Source organism: Hetaerina americana, unplaced genomic scaffold (genome assembly GCF_022747635.1).
Source record: "Hetaerina americana unplaced genomic scaffold, ioHetAmer1.1.p SCAF_46, whole genome shotgun sequence".
Taxonomy (NCBI): domain Eukaryota; kingdom Metazoa; phylum Arthropoda; class Insecta; order Odonata; family Calopterygidae; genus Hetaerina; species Hetaerina americana.
Genome location: NW_027287052.1, coordinates 949,324 through 970,752, shown reverse-complemented (window position 1 = coordinate 970,752; position 21,429 = coordinate 949,324). Strand labels below are relative to the sequence as shown.

At 36.8% G+C, this 21,429-nt stretch overlaps 1 protein-coding gene across 1 annotated transcript in view; it reads right to left on the bottom strand.

The window, feature by feature from the left end:
• Positions 1 to 21,429, bottom strand: part of LOC139693285 (mucin-17) — a 70,739-nt gene that overhangs the window by 24,275 nt on the left and 25,035 nt on the right. Inside the window, exons 5-11 of the mRNA XM_071591398.1 lie at positions 21,289 to 21,384; positions 17,794 to 18,137; positions 8,662 to 8,772; positions 4,877 to 5,031; positions 3,615 to 3,784; positions 1,126 to 1,235; positions 880 to 1,071 (exon numbers count right to left, since the gene is read on the bottom strand). Of these exons, the coding sequence (XP_071447499.1) occupies positions 880 to 1,071; positions 1,126 to 1,235; positions 3,615 to 3,784; positions 4,877 to 5,031; positions 8,662 to 8,772; positions 17,794 to 18,137; positions 21,289 to 21,384 (1,178 nt within the window). The remainder of the gene's footprint in view (positions 1 to 879; positions 1,072 to 1,125; positions 1,236 to 3,614; positions 3,785 to 4,876; positions 5,032 to 8,661; positions 8,773 to 17,793; positions 18,138 to 21,288; positions 21,385 to 21,429) is intronic.

The following is a 21,429-nucleotide window of genomic DNA, read 5'->3' as shown; positions in this document are numbered from 1 at the left end:
ATAGTGTTTCAGCAGTGGGATATTTATCTTCAGAATCTGAAGAGTCTGCTGGGAAATCAGTTCAAATTCTGAGGGTAAAGGAATAATATATAAAAAATGTAGTACCCAATGTATTGTTTTCTAATTTTCATTTAATCAAAGAGAGTAGTTTCTCCGGAGGTGAGAGACAGAAATTTTTCCCTTCCTTAGCGATCAGCCTGGATCCTATAATAAACTTTGTATTTGCAACATTGGACCCATACATGGAACAATATTATAGACATCTGAGAACTCTATGGGAGAATGGAATTCGTAAAGTCCAAAGAAGCAAGCCAGGTAATATAAGTAGCTTTTTCAAAACATTTCCCTCTTCTTCCTAGTACCTCTCCGCAGCCTATAGTGCATCATATGCCAATGATGGAATGTACTCAGTACATGTGTATATCACATTAATTTATCTTTTCCAACAATCATTTTAATAGAATTAAATTTTTTGTGGCAGCTCATATCCCTTTGCATTAATTCCTTTACCATTTTTTATCACCTAATTTTTCTCTGTAATTTTTAACACCATTTGGGTTGGATTGAATTCATTTACAAAAAGAGAGATCAGCATCTAGCTTTTGTATTTCAATAAAATGGTCATCTAGCACAAGAAATTCATGAAGGAATAATCTTAGCATGATTTCAGCTTTGTAAAATGTACTATTTTGATTCATTATATCATGAAACTGTCATTAATTAATTAGATATAAAATTAATTGGACTATGAGACAAAATCCTCAGGCTTTAGCAAACTGCCTGATGCAGTAGTGGGAATGTGAACATGAACGATGAACGAACACCCGCTGTGGTTGGGGGGGAGGGAAGGGGAAGGGATGGGATGGGATGAGTACTCACGTGCTCGCATGGTGGGCAGAACCAGTCTCCCTCGGGGATCAGGAACAGGGGTGGGCGGAGGCAGGAACAGTGCCACCCGGAGTCGCACTTGTCACACAGAAGGATCCACTCTGGGTGGTCCCGCTGACCGCACTTCTGGCACGAGTGTCGGTCCAGCACCTCCTCCTCCTCCTCTTCCTCCTCCTCGTCGTCCTCCTCCTCCTCGTCCTCCACCTCTCCCTCCCCACCCCCCTCCACCCTCGTTGCCTTCACGACATCCTCCCCTACCGCCTTCTTTGTCCTCTTCCGTTTCACTTGCGGCTTGGCTGCACATGCAAATGACATGGGAATATTCCCATTCATTTTTCTGGAACGTCCTATCGGCCGGTGGTTAGTAAGCACCAAAATCATTATACTCTTCCCATGCAGACAAAAACAAAAGAAAATATAACAAAAGAACAAAAAAACCTCAAATTCAAGGCATGCAGTATGTTTGAAGTTAAAATGGTTTCACATTGAGGAGCTGAGATTCAATAAAAGCATGGAGGCAAATCTAAACAAGAATACCTTATCGGTCAGCTGAATCTTCATTTAGAATGGAAATCTGGCCAAAACTTGTTTCCAATTGAGTTGAAAAAAATTCATAAGTTCAACGAGGAGTCAAATGTGTGTCAATGAGCGCATTTAAGAAAAAAAAATGAGCCATAGTCATCTACGGTCTGCTTTGTAAGCCCAGGATTTCCTAAAATGTCTACCCACGCAAATTATTGTTTAGATAGTAATTAGAGGCTTTCAAGTAAGTTTTCATGAAACAAGTAAATTTAAATGAACGGGAATGAGACTTGTACTAAACAAGGAAGCAGGACTGTGTTCTAGAAAGTCATGAATCCTAACAAGTGCATTATGAGAAGATTGGATGATCATTATTGTATTTCTCATGACACATCTGTGTATTTGGACAAATCAAACGGATGACCTGCATCATTTATGTCAGTGACCTACTTCTGTTAACCACTCTTCATTCAAGAGATTCGAATGGATTATTGAACGCAGCAATCCATGAGGAATCTAACAATACAAATTCAAAGATAAATTTGATTTCATCTGTATCCATACGCATGAAATAAAATTTGGAAACTAATTTTATTTTCTAACAAGATTTCTCTCACGTTAATTCCATTCCCAAGTTCAGCTTGATTCAGAGAGAAAACATGGAAACCACTATTATGTTGTCTCATTTCAATATTGTTAAAACAAACACCCACAGTGAGAAATGATGAGGAACTATTAAATGGAACTCAAGAGTGTGTGTGCAGAATGATGTCAGCTTCTGTGAAATATATTTCACTTCTAATATGTAAAAAAATAACTTTGCCTTTCAATTCTAATCCTCACAATATTCATATAAAATTTTAATTTCTGATACTCTTAAAATTTGCTATTCAATACACAGGTATGAAAGAGTTCAGATTCAAAATTATGAGTCACTAAATATAAAATAAATTGAAGATATAGAAAAACATTCTCTAAATGAAAAGATTTAGCCGAGTGAAAGAAACTTATAGGACCAACTGAAAATTATTTTCTCCCATTTGACTTAACGTATATGTGTAAAATTACGGTTTGTATTAGAAAGGAAAGTTCAAAAACCTCTGAAGACTTAAAAATTTTAATGAATCAACATTTGAAATACTAAAGAGACTTTAAGTTGATGAAAGTGAAAACTCAACTGGAATTCAGTAATGGCACATTCCTTTAAAATTCCACAATTCCCTGCAAATTACATTCATGAAGAGTCTTCAACGTGAAACACAACTCAAAGAAATAATTAACTCCAGGTGGTGAGAATTTTCAAATTAAATATTTCCAAAATTAAAACCTTCCGAAGTCCTTTCTTATGAGTTAGAGAAAATTCAAAAACACAAACATGCAAGGTAATGAGTTTTTAAATGCATGTGAATATTTTAAAAAATTGGACAGCAAGAGCTAAAAACAATAACTTTTCAAGCATAATTAGGCAAACTTAACTCAAAAAGAGCAAAATCAGCCAATAGACAAAGATTTATTATTAATCAAAAGCACTCAAATCATAAACATACATCAAATTAGGTAGCCATGAAATTCCAGCCAAAAGTAAAGATTCACTCCAGCTGTTTAAATTCCTAGACACCTGAATCTGAGCAAACATAATGAAGCACTGAAAACGGGCGATGCATTTTAAAAGTTTGATGCATAAACGAGAGAAAAGATTGCAAGAAATTCCACCAAGGGATGCACAATTTTATGCACACACAGTTAACTTGGGCACTGAATTGACAAAACTCGAGATAAAGAAACATACCTGAATAACTTCTCAGAATGATGAGGACACCCAGGCATTAATAAGCGGTATTAATAGCAGAAAATGCAACCATAACCAAAATGGTCAAAAGGTCCAAAACAACAGCAATGACTCAACACCAAGATGTAGAAATGTGAGTGTGAGGGAGTTGGGGGGGGAGGGAGGGGGGCTAAACCACATCATCCCGCACAGTTCAGACGAGAGCTCGAGAGGTGGTATACGGGTTGAGGGTCATCTCATGCAGAGCGTGAGGAGGGGGGGATCCACACGGCTGGCTGCCACGACCCCTCCAATCGCATGCAGTCGTGAGCCCACTCAAAACAATGAAAGCACCACTGACAGAGTGGTGCGGGGGGGAAAGGAGGGGGGGGGGCAAGCCCTTGCAACCACAGCTCCTCCACACTTGTGCACTCACCCTTTCTCGCCGTCCGAGCCCTTCTCGTGGGCTGTACTTCGTCCCCTGGGCCCTCCTCCAAGTCCGACTCAGGGGAGAACTCGTGGTCCGACTTGAAGACCAGCACTTCGTCATCCTCCTCCTCCTCTTCTTCGTCATCCTCCTCCTCCCCTTCCTCTGCCTCCGACGAACTGCCACGAGCACAATTTGACCAAAATCAAGAGAGCCACCACGACAACATTATACCACCTCATGCAGCGCAATTGCATCAATGCACAAAATGGTCTTTTAGCTAAAATTTAGTCCCCCCCCTGTCAATGATTTGAATATTTAATCAGGTGGCAACAAACTTAGCAGTTGCTTTGCTCAATTAAGATAAAGAAAACGGAAGTACTCGCAAATGCTGACATTTTGCTCTTTTGCACAAATTCTAAATAGATAGGCCAGATCTAATAGCATCCACTGAACGCTGTTGCATCACCCACAATATGCAGTCTAAATTGTCATTGACACAGTCGTTAAGTAGGTAAAGTTGAGCGAAATGATGAAAAAAGGAAGGTATGAGCAATTGACTCCAAAAAAATTATTCAAAATTGTTTGGAAAATTAGAAATCTTAAGGATTGACTGAGAGTGATAGTGCTTTGAAAGCAGTTGGTTATCAGGTATTTTGAGGATGTTTTGGCATCGTGTACATTTCCCACCTTGCACACAACAGTATTGGAAACGGTAGCAATAAATATCCCTAACATATTTGCTGGGAGACACAATAGGGTAGAGGGTATGGTCAGAGTAAGTACAAGAGAGGGGAGGGAGAAAGGGAGAAGTAATGCCAGAGAATGTGCATGGAGTACTACCTTTGAATACAAAGGAGCACCATGAATGCAAAGAAGTTCTTAAATGTGTCTCTCTTCTTCATGCCAGAGCAAAGAGGGCGCTGAGGGAGGAGGCAGACGATTATCTACCCCACCAGAGAACATAAGGAATGGGGAAAAGGGAAAGACCACACAACTACTGCACAACATATACGCTGAATATCCCACCTGATGGCGACCACAGCCTCAGGTCAAAGCTATAAATAATACCGTGGGCAGATGACAAAAACTGAGATTAACCTCTAGAACAACTGGAGAACTTATGAATGAATTTCGGCAAAAGATAATGCTCCTGTATATGACTATAAAACATTTATAAGGCATAACAATAGAGTTAACAGCTTGGCCAAGCATTAGTCCCCAGAGTGAAGGGGTGGGGAATGAGTACTGTTAAGTCTAATAATTTGTACCTTGAGCCAGAGGATTCCCAGGGATTATTGCCCTTGCGTCCCTTGCGCCTCTTCTTCTTCTTCTTTTTCTTCTTGCGGTGTTTCTTCTTGCCATCGGATCCATCAGCTACTAGTAATTCCTCACCCTCCAAACGGAAATCTTCATCACTATTTGTCTGCAATGCAAATAAATCAAATGCAATGATGAACCGATGATTAGAACTAAACAAAAGGTATTGGACCTCTACATGTAATGGCAAGCAATATGCGCAAGTGATAAAATCACGCAAGGGCATATTCAACAGGATTCATCAATTTCCTAAAAAATTTTGCTTTCTTTAGTTCATGTAAAAAAGCATTGCTATTTTTTTTTTGGTCAGCGAAACCTTTCAGTTAACTGAGTAGATGGTAAAGGAGGGACATGTTTCTTAATGCACATTTCTCCAAATATTTGAACAATCCCAAAAAATTCTGTGTTCTTTTGAAGGTCAAACTCATCCCATTTTACATGCCCACAACTAATTTTAAAATGAGAGCTTGAGGTTTTGGTGAGACAGGCACATTGTTTGTGCCAGTGCCAACTATTGAACTGGAATAAGGTTAGAGGGCCCTCTTTAGCATTCATATAGTATTTCACCGTACCTTAGTTTTCTATTTAAAAAAAACCATGATTCAGGAGCAAATCCTGGTTATGAACAAATTAAAGATGCGAAGTGTCTCAAAATAGGAGAGACATTTTATGGCAGCATTTTAACATTCCACATTCTTTCCAAATAGACGTTGAAATCAGTGCAGACAGACAATTGCATCACGGTTTTGATGAAGAGGCTGGTAATGTAGAGTTCAGTTTGGAAAATTTTGTACCAGCCCTGAACTAGCCAATGGCTTTGATTTATTTGCCTTCTTGAAACAACATTTTGGCTGGAGGATAGGAAGATAGGACAATGATTATGTCCAAAGGTAACTCATTCCTTGGTCTTAAAGAGGGCAGCAGATTTTTTTATAAAGAGCTGGATTTCTAGGTAAGGTTTCTTGACAATTGTGGGAAAATGTAGAAAAATAATGTAATGGTACACTCTTAAGATTAAAACAACCGACTTTAAACAAATTGAATGGTAAAAAAATGTTTCCCTCTGTTCCATAATGAATGATTTTTATGAGTAATAGTTATGCGTTACCCCTTGGAGACCATATGTGTGTGATCAAAAAGAGACCAAATGAGAAGGGGATAGGTCAACAAGTTTCCACTCTCTGATGGAACACAAAATGTGGGCATTAGGATTATTTTTGAGCATATGGAATGCTGAACTTAATTTAAGAGGAGAGTTAACATCACAAACAGTCCCACAGTTTTAAGTCTGAGGTAACTGTTTTAAACTGCTTTTATTGATGCCCTGAATTTCACATAAATTAACAGTACATCCAATGATACTTTCATGATCAAGTGATATATCAGAATACGAGGGAGCCCTACTAGGTAAATAATTCATCATCCAATACGAAAACCATTACTGGTCACTTGCATCCGATGGGATTCTATTATCTTGGCAGAATTTCATCAGAGATATTATTATCAAGATCCACTATCTCCCAAAATGGAACAGGCAGGAGAAATGAAATAACTAGTGTAAGGGCTCACATATTCTATGATCCTAAAGGGGTGTGACTTCCAACAATTTGAACAAAAAATTATTTTATCTGTATGTAAAATTAAAAAAAAAATCCAGTGGGCGAAGAGAAATGTCAAGGAAAAGGGACATTGGTATTGAGCAATTTTTTTGGGGTAGCAAACAATTTGGGATCAAATGCAACGTTAAAGTGAAATTTACATGAGAGATCCTGATAAAAGTGCTGTTGTAATTAATGATTCTAAATACTTATGCTCCTTCATGAACTTTCATCTAAAAATAATATAAATTGGCAAAATAAGCAAATAGAATAATAGAAGACACAGGCAGTAATATAAGGTTTGTACAAGAAAGTTGGAACTTTAATTTCATTTGCAAAGTGTAGAGAGCTCCTGATAGATCCAATGAGTTGAATTTTGTGAAATCTTTTGGTTTAATTGTCTGTTTTGAACATATGAGAAATATGTGACCAGGGACTAATTTGATTAAAATGATTACTGTTGCTTACTTTAGTGGCTTAGAAATGGTGGACAAAATAATATGCATATTACCATTGAAAACTAATGCAGCTCAATTCATTATACACTACTGAATTCAGCATGATACTCGATTATAAAAATATATTATTAAATAAAATACATCCATTTGCTTATTGTTATATTGATCTAATGTCAATTAAAGGGAACTTTAAACTGACCAACTTGGTGTTTCTTAAAGCAAATGATATTCAATGCAACTATTTCAGAGCGTAAAAATCATTCGCCTTGACTGGGACTCGAACCCTGATCCCTCAATATCCGGTCGAGTGCTTTAGCCACTTAAGCTACCGAGGCGTCCTCTTAAACTCTGAAATTTTGGGGCTTTTAAAGGAACTAGATGTTATGACGAAATACCGTACATACAATGTCACATGCATTCGTAGTCGTGCGCGAGGCGCCACTGTCCACGAGGTTAAAGCCAACTTATCAACGAGAAATTCTCAAACACAATGACCGAAGAAAGTCTGCTGTCTATTCAACTTCACCACTGTCTTGAAATTTGGACACACATTAGACAAATGCCACATCAATGCTTCAAATTTAATATTTCCAGGAACTATTACATTGATGATGCTTCATAAATTGTCTTAATTGAAATGGGGAAACATGTTCTTGGGTTATGTAGTGTGTTTACGGCTCAAACAACTCGAGAAGCCTCCAGCCTTCTTTAGACTATGCTTTGACATAGGAAAGTACCCCTGAGGCTGCTGATCAACAGCTGTACTCTGATATCTGAAACTGATTAACCTTTTATTCTTCCTGAATGCACCAATTTAAGTGAGTGTGTACTTTCTTATTTTACTGAACTAGTTTCATACTGATGCTTTTGCCATTACAATACACAAAGAACAAAAAAGCTCATTGGGTTGGATACATTTTATGATAAACCGCTCAGACGTAGGACTTAGTCACCCTGCAATAATCATACTGAATAATGATCATAGCACACTATAATTTTAGGCAGATCTTCAGAGCCAACACTGGTAGAGGTAACAACTCCTAAACAGTAAGTAACTACCAAATTTTTTAAAAGTAAGATGAACAGTTGAAGAAAATTGGTTTCTTCGTAAAGCAAAATTTTTACTTTGCATTTCCAAATTATATACTCAATTCATCTAGAAAATATAAAAATGATCAAATAAAAAAAATAATGGAATGGTAAAAAAAAGTATGATTAACAATCTTACGAAGTATGGAATGTTAATTTTCCTGTAAAATCATTACACTTGGCGTGGACTTAAAATTTAAATGGACAAAAATGACGACAGAGGTTAAGATATATTTTAGTTTCACGTTCATGGTCACATTAAAGGCTAACTTTATTGTAGGCTTCAAACTGAGAATCTGATATCATCCATTTAAATGGTTCTCAAGATTCTTTTAAAACCCAAGTCTGCGGTTTGTAAAAATCATAAGTAGTTATTCTCGCTAGAGATGCGTAACCCTGATGCTTTCAAAATGAAGCACTTCACTTTATCCTGCACAATACCATAAATGAAGGTTTCGCCCTTAATTGGCAGAGGGAGCTTGAGGATGAGAAAAATAGAGCAGATAACAAGGACAAGCAAAAGAGAGCCCATGCATTTGTCACTTCTTAATTTCTTTTGGGGGCAATTTGAAAGAGTGCGTGTGTCCATACTTCTCCTTTCTTCTTTCGGCCTCGCTTCTTCCGCTTCTTCTTCCCGTCGATGACATTATCATCCTCCTTGCTCGTCTTTTTCGGGCCACGCTTCCTTTTCTCGGGCTTAACCTGGTTTGGGGAGACACGGTTGGGGTTTCCAGGGATGCAGCATACGGGGAGGTAAGGCGTGGGGCGAAGCCATGCAAAAAATAGCTACCGTGAGTGCAAAATCCCAACAAATCAGGCAAGAGGAGTCCTCTCTCTCTCTCTGTCACTCACTCTCTCCCTCCCTCCCTCCCATTGTGGGACAAATAAAAGAAGGGAATGTTGAAATGATGAAAACAATATAAATGAGCACACACACCAAACACTCGATAATGGGGACAAGACTCAGTGGGAGGGAGCAGGAGAGGAGTGACAGGGAAGCACCTTGTATATGTGCAGCATGTCCACTTTTAGGATTCATCTTTACACAGAATTATGCACGTAGTCAGACACCATATATATGTATATATAATAAATATCCATGCAGCCAAACTAATGGGCTTGCAGAAGAGAACATTTCAATAAATTTCAAATAAATAACAATGAGATGGTACTTTTTTGTGCCTTAATAAGTGGCTAATTAGCAGGACTTCATACAGGATGATCACATCTTTTGACTTCTCGGATAAATTCTTAAAAGATAAAAAGGGCCGCTTGAAAGGCACAGACTATGCATAACATTCCTTTTCTATTATGTGTACCAATTGGAAATAATTTCTCTTTTCGTTTCAACAAAATTTTATCATCTATTCCATAAGAACAAGAAGAACTCCTATGAGACCAGACTTATATCAGAATATGCATATCTAAGGGTGGCTACGACTATTTGGCTACTAGGTTGCTGTTCCCCCAAATAAAGAGGGTCATTCAATAAGTAAAGAGACAAATGCTCTCAGGTTAAAACTATTCATTGAATCTTTATAATTTTTTCAGGGGTGTTAGTTGGCAATCTTGGGATGCACCATCATTTGCCAGGGTGGCAAATTTTTTATGCAGGCAGATTTTGGAAGGTTCAGCAGATTGAAATGTCATCACTATTTTCAACACTAACTTAAATGAAGAAATGGTTCTTTGCCGATAACTTCCATAGTTTTTTTTTTTAGCATATATGTAAGTGAAATTTCCGAATTTGGAGAAACCCATTCTTAAAAATTGCAAAAAGGAATTGAAAACGACATTAAATGTTCATAACATGAATAAAATTTTGCTCTCAAGGTTGGAATTCAAATAATTTTCAAAATATACCACCATCACACTGATGAACCAGAAGGTTAGTACGATAAGCAACAGTAAAGCTCACTTGGCCCAAACTATGATTGGCACAGGTTGTATAAACCGCCAGTTAATTTAAAAAGGTGGGGGGAGATTGCTTCCTTCCCCGTGCCACAGTTTTGTTTCCTATGAAGCTCTAAGAAACAGAAATGAGTACCCCTTGGATTTTACATGAGTAGTCTTTCCGAAGGTGCCACCTGGGATTTGAAGGAACTGAATACTCCTTTTAAATTTAGCCAAGTTTCTTAATATTATAAGAAACACTTGTGTAAACTTGAGGGAAGTGCTTCGAGTGATTAAGATGCATGGAATGGGGGGTGGAAGGTGCAGGAGAGGGGGAAGGGCACTCGGTGACAGCACTACAATCACAGCTAATCTGCTAGTAATTAAAAAAAAGCAAGTTGTTCCCATAATTGTATAAAATTCTGGGACATTTTATAATTTTGCAGAGAGTAAAGGACATTTAGAAAAATGGTGAATGTGTACCAGATAGAAATTTGGAGGGATATTTAGAATGTGAAAGAACTAAGACAAAAACTGTACACTGAAAAAAATGGCCTATATTTTAAATTAGAGGCAGAATTATGAGAACTTTAGCATGAAGAAAAAAATGCCTGGACAAGTAGAAAAACATTGATTCTAGAGTCCTTCATTGTTCTTAAGTTGTCTGTGCAAAAATTAATCCGGTTTAGAGCAATGATGGTAAAAGAAAAGACTTCACATACAGTTTGCAAAAAATATTGGCGATGAAAATTTCAGTGCTAGAAGTAGCTGGGTGGCTGGAGCAAATATTGAATGCAGAATGTCACTGACTTCTGAGGACTTAGCAGCAAAGCTGACAACGTTAACCATGGCTTGTGCTCTCATTGGATATCAAGAAGTCCATCAAAAAATCCAGCAAATATTCAACATGGTTGATAGTGAACTATTTTTTCATACACTGTCACTGCAGTCATTGACTTCAAAGGACAATGATGTAACGGTGGAAAGGTCACATAAGAATATTTCACAGAATTCTTTTGAGTCGAATGGAGACAGAGAGATGATTGATCAACCAATGATTGGCAAAATATTTACAGCCACAATGTTGGAAACAACCAAGAAGAAAAAATTAGGATTTTGAAGGAGGGCATTCCATCGTGTGATATCTACAATATGGCTTGAAGTGGATGCATTGACTTCAGCAATTATACAGTTGACTATTTGACAACTTGCTTTGATAACTACAGTGGATATTTTGAGGATGCCATAACTCAGCACACAGAAGGTAAAGAACCAGTTTTTCACTCAGCACAATATTTATGACAGCGTCTAGGATGAGAAATTATTGTTTTGTTCTGTCTTAAAATTCATTTATTGATTTCTTTGTCAGGATCGTGTGCAAATGAGAAGGTGGAGATTCAGATGAAGAAAAGAAAATGAGAAAAGATAACATCCACCAGAAAAGCTGTCGTTACTGGATTAATTCTTCCATTAAGGAAAGACAATCTAGTTCATGAGTAAGCATTAACGGGCTTTGCTCATCTGAATGATGTAACGTAGAAAGAAATTAGTCTTCAAAAGTGAAGAGGCCTAAAGCAGGCTACAATCCAAATATTTCTGAAGAAAACTGAGTGAAAGGTGCATTGTACCGACTAAAAACTGCATCCATTTTTGATTTGCATACTTTGTTATGCATGAGCTTCAAAAATTTATTAAATGTGATTTACTTAAGATAAAATGTGAAAATATAATTCAAGATTTTCATGTTTCTGAAGTGACAACATGAGGGCTTATTACTTTTTCAAAGTATCCATCCACTCGCCCATATGTATGGTAATATTTGGCCCCTATTCAATGGCCACCCACCCATGACAGCAATTTTTTTGATGATCTGTTGTCATTCTGGGATGCGGCTGACAGCAAAGGTCACTTGTGCCATTAGGGATAGGTGAGTGATTTGGCAGAGAAGGGTCACTCAGAGAATGGTGGATGATGGGTGTAGAGACAGACATCCAGTGCAGACATAAGCCTACTCCATTAACAATAGGCACCAAGGGGTTCACACTTTAATGTCGCATCTGACTGATGGCATGCTTTTGGAGTACTTTCCACCTGGCATCTAAAAGGGAAGGATCGGGACACCACTGAAAAATATCCTGTCCCCTAAAGGGATTCAAACCCTAGCCCTCAGGGTGGGAAGCGAGTAAATTAGCCCCAGCACCATTATAACCCCTAATGAGTAACCGTTGTATGGATAGGGAATCAAGGGTAGAAGCTCACACAAAGGATGAACTCAACGTTTTTTTGATAGCTTAATTGGTAAACTATCAGCCAGGCAAGTCGAAGGTGTGTGGTTCAAGTCCCAGACAAGAAGACTTTTCGGCATAGGATCTGCATCTTTTCACCTTCCCCACTAAACATACGTCCGTCCATCATGTGTGTTTCTATCCATCTTCCTTATAGTAACCGTCTGGTGTCTGCCTAGTATATCTGTCAGGGTACTTTTGCCGTTTGGCAGATTGATTAAAATATATCTCTCAAATGAGCCACCCTTGCACAAGTCACATGAAATACACAAAGGACTGCACTAAATGCATAAAGCGACCAATGTATAAAAAACAATGTCACCAAAAGAAAACATAAAACCACTAATTTTGCTTACAATCACAGGGATGATTGTGAACAGAAGACAGGAGACAAACTCCACCATATTTACTAATGAAATAAAATCAACTAATACAAAGTTTGTTGAGTTTACTACTGCTGTTAAAGGTAATATCCATAAAAATAAATGGGAATTATCATAAATAAATTCTTGACACTTATGAAGTCCTGCTAATTTAAAAACTACAAGCACAGAATGACCATTGAAATTGAACCATAGACCTTACCTTGTGATTTGCTGACCATTTCTGTGACTATCAAAATTATCCATCCAAATAATTCTTGCAGGATCCATATTGCTCCAGAGTCCATTGCTTTTAACTTAGTTAAATTAAAACAATACCAGTCCTCAAAGCATTAGTTATCATTGACCCATTAGCTAATACATTGCAAAGGCCATACAAGATATAAAATAGTACAATTAAGAGAAAATATAAGTTTGAAAAAGGCTTCTATTACTTCAATTGAAATAAAAAACTGCTGTAATTTTTGTTTATTAAAATATTTATCTGAAATGACAAATGTGATGCAAAAGATTGAAAATATGAATTAGAAAACAAGGAAAAATTCCATGAATGGCAATGTAATGTGAGCTTAATAATATAAGATAAATATAATTTTTTCATACTTTAAGCCTCATCGAAAAGTACAAGTTTCAAATCACTCAACAAATTAACAAGAAAACTAATAATTGAGGACCAGAATAAGTCAATTAAAATATAGATCTTGCCATGCTTTTCATAAGACAAACTGAAGGGAGGAAGCTCAGTATACCACACCTAGTCCTGTAGAATGAACATGTGGCATGTAATTACCATGGGCTAACAGTGCGATAATATGTGACGTGTGAAATATTAGCAAATACCCTGAGTGAATGCCAAGTTAGAATCAAGCATCTGAACATTTCTGAATTGAAGCTATAGATGTACCTATGGGGTAGAGAAATATAAGTTGAAAGTGATCGAATGTAGGATGACCAGCCTCAATTTTAGAAGAATATTCTTTTTCAGAGGTATCAATTTACCAGAAGATAGCATTTGAAGTATATCTTATGAAGTTTATTTTCTTCCCAGTGGATTTCAAAAAGAGAACATTGCAGAAGAGATAATTTACTTAAAATCATAAAAATAATGATACCCTAACAGAAAAAAATTTTATGTTAACAAAAGTTTCTGATTGCTCAGTTTCCATTTTCCAAAAAACACATTTTCAATAGCAAAACACAATGCCGCAAAATTAAAAATGAAAAACTTTTTCACTGCTTGTGTTTTTGGCCTGAATTTAGAATTCTCCGCAGAAATTATTACTAGATAATTAGCCAGAATAAAGCCAGAAAAATATGCACAAAAATTCCATTATATTTGGTGAGTGGAGAAAAAATGCTAGAGACTTTGCACTCTCAAAAACTTTGCAAAATGGTTTACAATCAATCAATTTAACTTTGGCCACAAATAAAACAAATCACGCACAGTAATCAAATCATTTTCCAAGACTTAAATGAATGATTTCCACAGTCAGCGGACTGCCAAAACTGAAATGCTATAAAAAAATAAGTTCAAGTTTACACATGAAATTTTGGGTGGACATAGAAACCACTTAGCTGGAGGAGGACTCTGAGACATTGCCCTCCATTGAGATACACCCACACCAATGGTGCACTGATGTCTGGAGGAGGAAGTAAGTTATTGACAGTCATGATATCTGGATTTCAATATAGGAGTAGGTACATGGTTTCACATCCCACACGTGTGAATGGAATGTTGAAGTATATGATCCATTTCAAATCAAAATTTCCACCTCAATCCAAAAAAAAATGTCAACAGTTCAGTAAAGAAGAGAGTATTTAAAAAAATGTAAACGAATGCAATTTGAAGAAAAATAACAGAAGTGAATCATCAAGTAATCCTTTTTGCTTTGCACATTATGAATGGTGTCAAACACAAAGGAGAAAATATGATAACTTTACATGAAGAGCCACTTCTCTCCACAGTTGAAGTTCTGAGTATGGAATGAATGTCAAAGAATGGGTATGACTTGTTTTGTGATGAGAGAAAAATAAAATTTGTGGAACAAGAAAAACATGCAATTTAAACTTGGAAACGTACTAAACCACAAAGAAAAATGAAGTGGTATTCTTCACCAACTGAATGAACCACATGATACCACGGTAATATCAAACATTGAATAACAAACCTCTAGAAACTTCAAAAAAATATATATATTGATACATCCGAAACATGTACTTTTAAAGATTAAATAAAAAACCATCATCCCGCAGCACTTCATATTACTCAAGCATTCCATGCAATCTAACAATGACACCATAAAAAGAGTATTTGAAGAAAATCACCTTTCATGAGAAGACAACCAAAGTCAAGAAAATCAATTATTTCTCTTAGCTTTAGTATGGGTTCATCCACTGCCATGGCAGTAAATCCTGACCAGTGCTCACAAGGATTACCAAAAAGTGAAAAATCAGTTTGAAATGATAAGGTGGAATAATCACAAAACAGACTGTCATCCTATTGTTCTGCTTCCACTGAACATTTGGGCGGCACTAATGTTTTTGCTGCATGATGTTGACGAGTCAATTTGAAGACTAACAGAGGGCTACATTTTTAAAAGATCTCCTCCAGCAATATCCTTCAATAAGAACATAACCATTGAAAATATTGATTTTCCAATATCTAGTAAAAAGTGCCCATAATTAAATAACACTGTAATGCATTGCTCTCATTCCAAGAGGTGCCACTAACATTAGGGTTGGGCATTACTAAGGTCCTCAAAAAAACATTTGATGCAGTTTAGTTACCAACAAGGCAGAACAAGTCTGAGGAATTAGGAGAGGCCATAGAAGTCAAGTTATCCCAATCCTACTTCAATGTCACTAATTCTCAAAATTTAGTCCATTTAAGAGCCTTATGACATCCATAGTTGCCTGACTCAATTATCCAGTTCCCATCATCCCACAAGACACAGTGGTCTAGTGGAAATGCGAGCTGTTAAACTATCTTCACAGGGGAAAAATTCTGTGCATGGAATTACGGACGAACTTTTAATGTGACAGGTGCAGGTTTGAATATTCACAGCCACGAATAAAATTTAACATGCGTATTCTCAAGGTCATTGCCATCAGTGATGCATGACAAAATCTTGGCATTGTATAGTTTTTATAATTTAATGGGTTTTCATAAAGTCTTATGAAACACAGTACATTTTGCGGTATTTCAATTCAACTTACTAATTTTAATCAATAAGTGATATGAGGTACTTTATGCAAAATAATAGGAACTTGCATTTCAGCTTTGAGTTAAGAGTAATAAATAAATATATATATATACATAAATATATATATATATATATATATATATAGGTATATATATACATATATATATACATATATATATATACATATATATATATATATATATATATATATATATATATATATATATATATATATATATATGTATATATATATGTATATATATATGTATATATATGCATGTATGTATATATATTATATATATATATATATATGTGTGTGTATATATATATATATATATATATATATATATATATGTATATATATGTATGTATATATATATATATATGTATATATATACATACATACATACATTTATAATTATTTTCATATATATTTAATTTAATGCAAAAATGAACTTCAAGTTAGTCTGCACTGGTTTTACCATCATGCCATTAGAAGACAGCGCAGCTATCTAAAACCACATTATGATTATATGATAATAATTTGAACCGGATAGCAACTGTTAAATGGCTTCCTCAGCAAGCTAAACACAGTGGAACTTGGTTATCAAGTTTTCGTCGGGGACAAATAATGACCAAGGTAACCAAGAAAATGTAAAATACAAGGAAGAGTACAAGAAATTATAATTGACAATAATTATAATTAATGTCAGTAATTGCAATTAGGCATGGGTGAATAGTCATCCATTATGATGATAAGAGTAATTTATGGTATTTTCCCCTTTAATACACGGCATTTCCAAAGAATAAACATATTGAAATTATTACCATTTCATAAATATATAACAAGTGAATGGAAACAGTTTTTACCTTTCCCTGAGTATGAACCGCAAAACATCAATAGAACTGAGAATTAAAGAATAACCCTATGAATTGCAGCAACTGGACCCTAGAAAATAGATGTTTGTATACATGCGTGAGTGTATACTCGCTATACAAATGTATGCATTCTGCTACGACCCTATTCATCAAGCTTACGTGTATACAATTCATAACCTGATTGGTTCTTCACAGAGTAAGAACAGATGCAGGCTAATCATTGATCTAGTTAATCCTTGCCATTTCCATCTATTTCCACACTTTCCTGCTTTTCTATAATGTCCTCAACTAGTAAACAAACAACAAAATTGTCAACATCCTCGTTATATACACCCCAAGTCACTTCTCCAACAATACTAGTTGATATTCGCTTCACCCCTTGGTTATAGTCCGTGTTAAACACAACTTAAACATAATTTCAAGTAGTAGAAGTAATTAGGGCAGTTGAATGACAGCTGAGGCCATTTATGCCATTATTACAATCACAACATACGGGGGTATAATGCACTGCCTAATCACAAAGCAACACTGCTAATCAGCCAGACATTGTTCTTAATGATTCAATGGAAATAAATGACTGCTTCTGAAAGAACATCAAATGGTACTACGACCTAGAAAGCTATTATTAAATTTTCTTTGAAAGTTCAGTGATTTACATTTCTTTATTTATCCTAGATTAGGATTTATGGATATTTTTTTGACAAATTGATAAATGCATTGAACGAAAGCATCACAGTTAAAAATGTACCAACCAAATAATTTTATCTGTATTTCAATGGACTGAAATGGAAACCAAAGAGGAAAACAAGCTACGGAGGAATGTATTAACCAGGTTCCACTGTATTGTTTAACAAATATCAAATTGTAGAATATCTTACTGGTTACCTACAAACTATTGCAGGTATGCTATTTTCCATCACTAATTGCAATGACGCTAGGTTAAGTGTGTTTACTGACACCACCTGAACTGAAATAAAAAACATTGCATGCCAGTAATGCCCTCTTTGATCTCTCTCTCTTGCACGGCATATCACGGCACGCCTGACACTTGGTTGCGTCTCCATGCCTTTGTCTACCCACCTCGTCCTCCGACTCCTCAAGGTCAAAGTCATCCTCTATCATAATCAGTTCCTGCTTCTTGCGCTTCTTCTGCTCTTCCTTGAGGCGCATCAGAGCTGCCTCCTCCAGCTTTCTCCTCTCTGCCTCCTCCTTCAGCTTGATTTGCGCTATGCGCCTCGATTGGCGAACTCCTCCCGATGACGTCGATGGGGAAGAGTCCGCCAGGGAGGCCTTGAGGGCTTCGTCCAGCATCGAGGGTGTGTGTAATTTTGAATCAGGTGTATCATCATCACCCACCAACTTTGGGGTCAGGGCATCCTCCTTTGCGGATGACAGCAGTGCGAGGGCTTCGGCAGACTTCCGACCTGTGGTGCAACATGAGAAGATGACAAAACGTTGGGTTTCCACAGGATTATAAAGGCAGGGGATTCAATGGGCAAATATCATGTCATTTAAGGCTTATGGACTTATGTAAACATGACCTTCACCAAACTTCTCCAAACACAGGAAACAAATAAAAATTTGGTTGTGAGTTAACATACCAAATCATCATCATATGACATGTAAGGAAGGAAGTCTAGACTACATTGATAAACAAAATAAACAGCTGCTCGAGCGGAATATGGTTTCTCATGTGGAGCTTCCAATTAGTCCCCCGGGGTTCATGATTAAAGAAACAAAGCACAATTTGTCATTCCACTCCACTGTGCTTCATGTGATATGTCTCATGTTTCATTGACCCGTAAAAAGAATTATTACACTGCTATTATAACTAGGGGTGTATGAAGCTTTGTTAATATCGCTATCAAAAGGAATTGAGTCAAAATCTTTCAAAATCAAGTTGCATTGAAAAAGATTAGTAAAATTAAATTGCATCACGTGTTACATACACACCAACTTTCTACAATGGCAAAATCCTACACTTGAAAAATATTAGTAACCGATTTATTTTATGCTTTCAAAATCTACCACAGAAGGGTAAATGTGAATATGCTGCCCCTTAATCCTCGATTTAATTACATTCCATGAGTTTATAAATTTTCAAGACTTAGGAAAGAGCACAAATTCTACACTTTCCATTTACAGGGGAATCTTGTTTGCATGTTTTTGAAGAGATCTGGAATTCTAAACTTATTCCCTCACACAACAAAAAAACCAGGGTTACCACAAGTTGCTGTGCTTAACTAAATGGTAGATACTATATATGATGTAAGGATTGATTACTCTTCATTCCATTGCTTATTTTGATTGAAAATGGCAAAAACCTTAATTAATATCCTGAAAAATTTTTACACACAACGACTCCTCTAAAGTAAGCCTTTCATAAATCAATACAGTGAACCCTTGCTACTCTGGGCATGTTTAATCTGGAAAACCCCTTAATCCTGAATGTGCACGGCCATGAATAAGGGTGGTTTCTTATGTGGTCACAAGTTCACTGCACTGTAGTTATTTGTATAAAAATACGGTTTGCTTGCAGGTTTCTCGGGACTTGTATGAAAACCTTGCGCAAATAATTTATCATTTTTCCAGTAGGATTGTAAATAATGAACTACCAATGCTCCGTGAAGCAAATAATTCACCAATACATTAATAAAACCTACGCAATGCGTAATCACATATATTTGTTTACAACAGATGGCCCAGTTCTCTCCATGTCCTTTTGTAACTTCTGAAGCATATACCTAATTATTTTGGGTACTTCTTCTGACACTAAGCCGGTGTAAATAAATCACACAAATGAAATGTGAGGCTAAACAACCTCGAATATTGTAGACAAGGCAAAGGTACTTAAGGAGTTGGAAGCTTAGAAAGAGCAGGGTCCCTATTGCTGAAAAATAAGAGGGATATAATGAAGGAAGTCGCTCTCAAGTTTGATGTTAATGCCCACAATATTGACCGGAAAGCCTCAGAAAACACTTAAGATAACCAGAAGATGTAAAGCACGAAGAAGCAGTCCTTTGATGGCATGCACAGCATCAATCAAGTTGTGTAGGAATTCATGGCACCAATATTCAAGATACCACAAAAAAACTTTCTAAACACTCACATGGAGAGAACTTCATTGCAAGAAACGGTTAGTTATGGCAGTTTAGGAGGAGAGACAATTCTTGTGACGAAGTGTCTGCTGCAGTCATGAATGTTGGTAGTGATGCAGTTGAACCATTTAGTATAAAGTCGTATGTATGACTTAATATGATTAACAATTATGTTACAAATATTATGCTGAACAAGCCTGCACTTGAGAGCTTTGTCAGAAAACACCCTAGTAATTGAATCAAGGGTTGCTGGATGAAAAATCAGTGAAGAAAGTGTTTCTATTATTCTGGGCAGATTTCTATATTTCTATGAAGATGGCAGCCAAAAGTTGAAGATAGTTCTTGCGCCTTCCCTTTCAACAAAGTACAAGGTAAAAGCACTTTTGATTTCAGACAACTCCCCCGGCTATCCCAACATTGACAACTTATGCAGCGGGGAAGGTGAGATTAGGTTTCTCACTTTGCCACCAAGCACAACTCTGTTATTTCAGCCGATGGTTCAAGGAGTGCATGTTGCTTGGAAGAAGTTATAAAGGTTAAAATTTTTGAATGACATTTTAGAAGTACTAGAATATCAAGTGGTGATGAGATTGAAGACAGCAGGGTACAGAGAATAATAATTAACCTCTGTGCGGTAATGGGGGTGAAAAAAACACCCCAGAGCAGGTTGAATACTTGTACCAAACGAAAACGGTTAACGTTTGCAACTCGGGACCTCTACCATAATTCAAGTCAATCAATGTGTCAAGGGGTTAAAAAATGAAAAACAAGCCCCGTAGGACTCTCATTGTCATAATGGGTGTGAGATAGGAATTTTTGTCAATTTTGAACAATTGTCACCCCACGTTACCGGAATAGGGTGAAAAAAATAGCATTGCCGTTCTAGGGTTAATACAAAAATACTTTAATTTAAAGTCCATGTCCTTCAACAGGGCTTATTCTTGGAGGGAGGTGAAACAATCCACTATTGCATACTATATTTTCAGAAAAGGGTGTTTAATGAAGAAGGTTGAATTCCACTTCACAGGATTTGAACCCAAAGATTATAAGGAAATTTAGCAGACTGCAGGGGAAATATTTCTGACAATGAAAAATGATGAGGATTGGCTTTATGTTGATGAAGGTCATTCGCGTCTAGAAACATTCAGGGAAGAATAAATAGCCGACAGTGTTCCTGCAGTAGAACATATATCTTCAGAATCTAGAGAGGAGTCCGCTCGAAAATCACTTCAAATTCCAAGGGAAGCTTAGATCCAATCATAAATTTGAAAGATGAACCCGACTCCCTTGACTGAAGGAATTGGGTTCGAATGGATTTTACACTTTGAAAATTATTGCCCTGTAAAGTGTTTCACTAGGCCATCATGATTATTATTTTAAACTAAAAAACTTGAGACTGTCAAGAGAGAAGATTAATTAATTGATTAGTAAGATTGAGAAGACCATTAGGACTCCATAGATTTCTAAGGTGACCTACCTCTCCCTCTGCCTCTTCCACTGCCTCGGACGACGGGGGTCCTTGGGGGTGCATCTGGGTCGAGCCTAGGCCGACCCCTGCCTCCACCTCTGCCCCCCCTCCCCCTCCGCATGCCACGCCCTCCCCTCCTCCGGCCCCTCC